This window comes from Indicator indicator, chromosome 1 (genome assembly GCF_027791375.1).
Source record: "Indicator indicator isolate 239-I01 chromosome 1, UM_Iind_1.1, whole genome shotgun sequence".
NCBI classification, from domain to species: Eukaryota; Metazoa; Chordata; class Aves; order Piciformes; family Indicatoridae; genus Indicator; species Indicator indicator.
In genome coordinates, this window is record NC_072010.1 from 48,262,693 (window position 1) to 48,269,893 (window position 7,201).

General features: G+C 47.0%; 1 protein-coding gene across 1 annotated transcript; it reads right to left on the reverse strand.

The window, feature by feature from the left end:
• Nucleotides 1-366: 366 nt before the first annotated feature.
• Nucleotides 367-5,825, reverse strand: SPRY2 (sprouty RTK signaling antagonist 2). Its single transcript, XM_054382776.1, has 2 exons — nt 5,791-5,825; nt 367-1,887 (listed from the first exon to the last, which is right to left on the reverse strand). The coding sequence occupies exon 2, from the start codon at nt 1,834-1,836 to the stop codon at nt 895-897; it is 942 nt and encodes a 313-aa protein (XP_054238751.1). The 5' UTR covers nt 1,837-1,887; nt 5,791-5,825; the 3' UTR covers nt 367-894.
• Between the last annotated feature and the right edge of the window lie 1,376 nt (nt 5,826-7,201).

Sequence of the window (7,201 nt, forward strand, 5' to 3'; positions counted from 1 at the left end):
GTTTTCTTATTATTCACTGTGACTATATCACTGTGAAATATGCAACTAGAAAATCCAGTTTTCCCAATTCAGAACAATAAACGTGGGTAAAAAATGACAAGTAGCCCAGTTTAATTTCAAACGTTAATATATTTTCTATTTTATAGTGAACATATGCATCGTTCACCCCTTATTTGCAGCAACTATGATGTCCTCATAAAAAGGGGTGACACTTGTAAGATGCCTCTTAAAATAAATATTTCTTTTTATAAAATAATAAAACTTCAAATAAATATTCTTTACACTAAACAATATGTTGAAAAAATTAGAAAATAAAGGCTGAATTTTACTGTAACTGTACAATATACATGAAGTCCAAAGGGAAATCAGAGTCTTGCAATAGAAGGTTTCCGTAAGACAAAATACAATCTAAAAACATACTGATTGATTCACATTCTTCCGAATGTACAACATATTAGTATAATATTTTGTGACTGTGCCATGTCTTATGACACCACTTACTTTTCACAGTTGAAAATATTATCGTATATACAAAAATATAGCACATTATCTCTGGCAGAAAACAATGAAAAAAAAAGGAGTCATTTGCTAATTTACAAATTTTGCAAGTACTATTCACAAACAATAGAGTTGCCTAGGAGTGTCTGTGTTGCTTTAGCTTATGCAATATGTGGGTCACGATGTACTGCATCCCTTCTTTTTTCCTGTATGCCACTAGCTGGATTCTAACAAGCGTATCAGTTAAGATGGCACACACAGCAAAAAGCATTTCACTGCAAACAGTGAAGTATAAACCCAACCCTACAACTACAGTGCCAAGACCACAGCTGCTTAGTTGGTTGCATATGTACGTTAAAATAACCCTTGTTACTTTAGTATTTCTGACTAGTGATGCTATGTTGGCTTTTCAAAGTTCCTGGGGGGGACACTGGGAACTTTGCAGCAAACGGTGTTGGAGTGTTTACAGCGGCACCCAGGCCGATTTACCCGGTCATAACAGCCCTGACACAACTTAAGGCAACCCTTGGCTGGTAGGTAACACCACAAGCAAGGCAGAAAGAGGGACACCACACCCATGGCAGACCATCTAGTGCAGCAATGCGACTGACTGCAGGAACAGGGGTTGTCAGCACAGTTGTCCTCATCATCGTTAGAGCAATGATAGAAGAGGCCCTTCACACAGCAAACGCAAGTCCCATAATCAACCACATTCTGGGCTGAGCAAAGGCACTGTTTGTCACAGATCCAACATGACGGGAGGGTCCTTGGGTAAGTGCACTCCTTACACTTACATTTTCCACAGTCCTCACACCTGTAGCTGTGTGCTCCCAAGTCTTCTTTGCTCAGCGGCTTCAGCTCACTTGACTTGAGCTCAGACTTCGGTTGCATTCGGACTATCCCATCAGCAACTGGCCCTGAAGATGAACCTAGAAGTCTTTGTTCAGATGAATTACTGCTCGTACTTGTCCTTGTACTGCTCCGTGAACCTGTGCTGACCATGCTGATGGACCGGGACAGAGGTGCCCGAGGAGAGGTGTGTGTTTGCGTGTGCTGAATCCGGCTAACATGACGGTGCTCAGGCAAGACATGGGGCCTTTCATTTTTGGGTTGGGTTGCTAGCCGAGGAGCGGTCTTAAACCCGGGCCGTGGAGCCACTGTAGGTCCCTCTGTGTACTCATTCGTGTTTCGGATGGCTCTGATCTGGTCCAACGACAAGACGTGAACCTGCTGCATCAGGACATCCCGCAGGTCCGGCTCCCCATGCGGTCTCCCACTGTCACGCCGAGCCTGTAGTAAGGCCTGCGATCCGCTGCCGTGCTGAGCTCTCGTCTCCATCAGTGCCTTGAAGCGTGCTCACCCCGGCAGGCTTAGAACACATCTGAAATCCTGGAGCAAGAAAGAGAGGATTCACTATTGCAACATGTTTCATGCTCTCTACAGTAGTCTTTCAAGCCTGCAGGATCCCACAGAACTGCACACAATCAAATAATGCATCAGCCATTAAAAGAGAGGAGTCACATCTAGGGCGGAGCATGGCCACCAGTCAGTTGAATGCCTTTCCCTTAGTTTGTCCTGCCTAGCCCGGTGGAGAGCTTAAGAGGATTCTGTTCTAGGTCCACTCATCTTAACTTGTGGCTCTAGAAAATCTGCATATTGTGCCTGCTAACTAAGGCTTCCCAGGCCATCTTCCGGCTTCTGGTTAGAGCATGGCCTTCAAAGTGATCACATTTCAGACACTTAAAGTGACTCCTTCTTTTACATCAGGTCAGTGAAAAAACTTACATTTAAAAAAAAAAAAAAAGCCCACAAGTATTTAGCAAGTGTAATGTGACCTGCTGATGACAGACATATAATGCTCCAATTTTTTTTTTTTTAATGGATAATATTTTGATAGTCTAGTCTCTTTACACATTAAACTTTACATGATGTAAATAGGAAATTTTAGTTTAATACCAATGGTCCCAAGAAAAACACCAAATAGCAATAAAATGTTTGAGGTTAGACATTAAATGAGTTAGTGCTACCAAAAACTTCAACAGCACAAGTATCTCTTTCCAGTATTTTAGTGTGTCACACTTGTGTACACCACTGTGATTGTTATTTTAAAGCTCAATACTACAAAAGCAATGCTACCACAGTTTTATTTTCTTAAAGCGTGTAAGAAATTCCATAGACTACATTTCAAATTGTAAATATTACCAAAAGTAGTTTGTGGGACAGAGGCATGCATAATGTAATCAAACAACGCCAGCATCCAATAAGTCTACTTGATTGCAAATGTTACTTTAAAGGGTCAATTAACTACAAAGCAGAAAGGCAGACTTAAGAATTTAAATGGAAACCCAGTAAAAGAGCCAGAAGATAAAAACTTTTAAATAACTAACTGCCATGCTCAGATATGCAAAAGTTTCAAGTATTGACCTCTAAATTAGTTAATATTTGTTTTGTTTTTATCACATCTTAAAGTAGTTCCAAAATCCAATTACCTATACAAAAATTCTGATCAATATTTTACAATTAAAACCCAAGCAGGAACCAAGCTTCTTACAAGGACCACACAATGTCTTCAATTATACCTAGAAAGAGCACCACAGTGTTACTCTGTACACATCACTTACCAACAATAATACTGTACTGCAGTATAATAAAATATGGCCAAATAGTTTAACAATGAATATCTCAAGACACAATCTTTATTCTAAAAGCAGGGGAAAACATTTAACCTCTTAACTTCTCGAGCCCTCCCCTCAATTGCCTTTTAAAAAAAAAAAAAATCAAATCTAACTTTGGAGAGTGACCGCCTACTTTAAATATTGCCAAATCCTAGTTTGGGGCACAGAGTTTAATGTTACAGTGTTCCACCACCCCCCCCCACCACCAAAAAAAAAAAACAACACCTTGCAAATTTGTCTTGAAGCATTGCTTATGTTTTCTTCAAATTAATACCGTCACCATATAAAAAGTTTCAACCAACAAGCCTAAGCAGACATTCCCTCATCTGAAATTATGAGTAGAACATAAAATACTTAAAATAGTTTCCCCATCCTTGAGAGGTTCTAGTAGCCCTATCTGCCCTCCATGTCCGGATTTTAGTCATACTTAGCCAGCCCAGAAGGTAACGCCGAATCCAACCCTGCCTCTCCAGAAATGACAATCCGGTGCAAAAGCAAAGCTGACCCTGACCTACAGGCGCTTCAGACGACACTGGTCTCGCTGTCGGAGCCTTCCTCAGACGCCAAGGTGGGAGCTGGAGGAGATGCCTCCGCGCTTTGCCCCCTCCCCTTTGGTAGGCTCCATCCCGGCGCGGAGGGGACGCGCAGCAGGTGGGAGGCGGCAGCCCCTTGCCCGCAGGAGCGCGACCGCAGGCGCCGCCGGCTGCCCCGCAAGTGCAGACAACCTGGAGATAACCAGGAGACATCCTCTGGGCTGGGAGGTGGGAGGGAGGGGGCTACTGCTGCAGCCGCCTTATCAGGAAAGTCAAACCCACGTTTCCTTTTAACTCTTCCCCCCATGCCCTCCCCCTCGAGAGATGCTAAAGAAGCCTTCCTCCGCCGGGCACTGCAAGGCGCCCTGCAGATGGTCGAGTCTACACCTCCGGGACAGTTGTGCGAAAGGCAGATTACCCCCTCTCACCTTGCCATATGCACCCATTCAGCTCCACAAAGGTAGCCTCTGGGAAAGCTCCTCTTATTTTACGCATGTGCTGCAAATTGCCTGAACTTCAGTCCGCCCCCCTCTGCCCCAGCCCTAAGGGACCCAAGAAGGCATTTTCAGCGCAACAGCGGTCTAACAGGGTGATCCTCCTTTTTTCTCCCCTTGGTGCACTAACAGGACAAGATGCACACCTCTGGCACGTTTATTTCCAAACATACGTTTGCCCGAAAATTCTTACAGGAAAGCAGGACTCTCCTTCCCCTGACCTAGCCCTTCTCCCCTTCCACCCACCAAGACCAGAGAAGCAGCATTTGCCTTTTTGTGTGTTCATGTGTGTGGTAACACGATTCTCTACTTCGAAAAGCCAAAGTCCACTCTTGCAGAGCTCAAGTGACATGATTGCTAACTTTTCCTATCTGGGATTGGTAAAAAGGCGAGTAAGGGGGCCGGGTTTCGCGTTCGGCACGTTTGAGTAAATTTAAAATGCAAGGGGCTTCTTGCACGCTGTGGAAAAACCCTGTATCTCGCTGGCTAGGAGAAGGCAAGCCTAACGGGGAGAAGTCTTCTCTGCCCATGAATTTTCTGTTTTGTGTCCGGAGCCTGTGCAAAGCACCCCCACCCCCATCCCCACCGCACACACACTAACCACCTCCTCTTCTTTCAAAGTGCTTTGAAACCCCCATTAAGGGCTGAGTGTGTGATCAGACTATGGATTAGGGCAAAAGGGACTTTACCACCGGGGTGGGGCAAGCTGACACACAAATACCTTGCTAAAAAGAACAGCAGGTTTTTTTCCCCTTTTTTTTTTTGCCCTTTTTTTTTTCTTTTGAGGGGAGTTAAAAGTAAACCCATCAACTAAAAACAAAGTAAAAGCATAAAGTAAGGCTATCCTTCCCCTCCACATATGCCTTCTGCATAGAAGAACCTAGAGGAGAACTTTTCTCATCTTATGGATTGAATTAATCACACGAGAAACATACATGTGTACACAAACGCATATGTATTTGTACCAGAAGTAAGCTCACTTCCGAATTGCACGGATCACCCGACGCCACTACAGACAGGCGTAAATCACGCACTGAAAGGACGGTATCTCGCTCTCCCCCATGTCGGGAGCACAAACAGCCCCGGCGCTCGCCATCCCCGCAGCGCCCTCCCTTTACCTCCCCGCCGGGTTTGTCGCAAACGCACGCGCACCCGGCGAAATAGAAGCGCGCAGGACGGCCCGTCCCTGGCTCTCCACAGCAGAGAGAACACGCCGAAGTGTCCGTGTCCTCCGCACCACCTCCACTACCGCCCAGCCCGCTTGCAGCCCCCGCAAGCATGCCTACGCGCCCGCGCAGCCTTCCGCCCCCCAGTGCTCCCGCGGCACCCTGGCGGGGTGCAAACGCGACGCTGCTCCCAAACCCCAGCGGAGCTCCCCCCCGCCACCTCCGCTTCCCCGGTGAGAAACTGATCCAAAATCCCACCTCCGGCTCCTCTCTGAGAAAGGAAGGAGAGGGGAAGGAGGAAGAGAGAGAACCTGTACAAATGGAAAAGGGATCAGCCTCAAACATTTCCAAGACTTTTCGTGGAGAAGCCGGGGGGGAGAGATTACTGAAAAGCTTGTTTTGCAAAGAAGGAAAAGGCTCTCACCGTGATCGCGGCGCTGCACCAAACCCCTCTCTCTCTTGTATTTTCTTCTTCCTGCGGTTTGCAAATAAATCCAGCCCTAAAGCAGAAAAAAAAAAAAATCTTTTCCAAACTCTGCTTTAGTCCAACTTGCAAATTAGAGCAAGAATGATCACCGTGTAAAAAGTCCAGAGCAAAGTTAGGTTCCTTTCCCCAGATCGATTATAAATACGTGTGTGCGCGTATATACTATAATAATAATAATAATAATAATAATAAAAACACCTCTCCGTGTGGGGGTGGATTTTTCTTGCTCCTAAAAAAAAAATTAAAAAGTCTCTCACACACTTTTCCTTAATGAACAAGAGGCCGAATCGCCAACACCAAGTCACTTTTTTGTTGTTGCAAATGATCAAGAGAACGGGGAAAGCAAAAAAAAACCCAAAACAAAGTGGATCTAAGATAAAATCCCAGAGCTTTCTTCCACTGAGCTCCTCCAAAAAAGCAGCTTGTGCTATGTAGCCGTTCTGCTGAGAAGCTGCTTGCTGCAAGCTCCTGTTCCCCTCTCTCCCTCTAGCTTTCTCGCTCCCTCTGCGAGCGTGTGTGTGTTGCAGGCAGCTCTGTGGTTTGCAATCGCGGGGGGGGTGTGTGTGTGTGTGTGTTTTGGAAGCGCAGCGGATTTGTGGTGGTGGTTGTTGTGTGTTTGGAGGAGGTGGAGGAGGAGGAGGAGGAAGATTTGAGATCTGAGCTGCAGAGGCTCGCCGTTTTTCTGCTTGCTCGCTCTCTCCCTCTCTCTCTTTTTTTCTTTCCGGAGGAGGTAGGGTGATCTCTCTGCAAAAGCAGCAGTAAATGGCGTCATGTGGATCTGAGGAGGAACAGAGCAGTTGTTGTCCCAGAGGATATATCGCATCCGGTCCCAGCTCATTGGCTCTGCGGGGCTACATTCACTGGCGCTCCCAGCGCCCTGCCAGCACTCCGAGCTGCGGGAGGCATTCAAAAGGGCAGTGCTGCTGCCGCCGCTTCGCTAGTACGGCCCCGGCCTCAGCCCCAGCCCCAACCCCGGCCCCGGCCCCGGCCCGTCCGCTGCACGGGGGAGACGGGAAGCCCCGCTCCCGGGGCCTCCCTATAGCCTGTTTTCATAGGAGGCTCCTCCGTGCGCGGTCACACGGCGCTTGGAGTTGCTTTTGTGCTCGTGTATTTATTCAGAGGCAGGCAGCGATAGGTCTGCGGGGGAGCCGAGGGGAGCTTGCTGCTCCCAGGGAGGAAGGCAAGGCACACTTTCCCCGCCGCTGCGGGATTTCGGGAGACCAGTTTCTAGCTTCCCGCCCCGTGTATTTTTTTAATCGAGTGGAATAAAAGTTTGTACTTTCTGCCCCCCTACCCCCACCCCTTTTTAGCAGTCGGTCGTGGCCCGCGCAGGGAGAAGGAAGGGTGA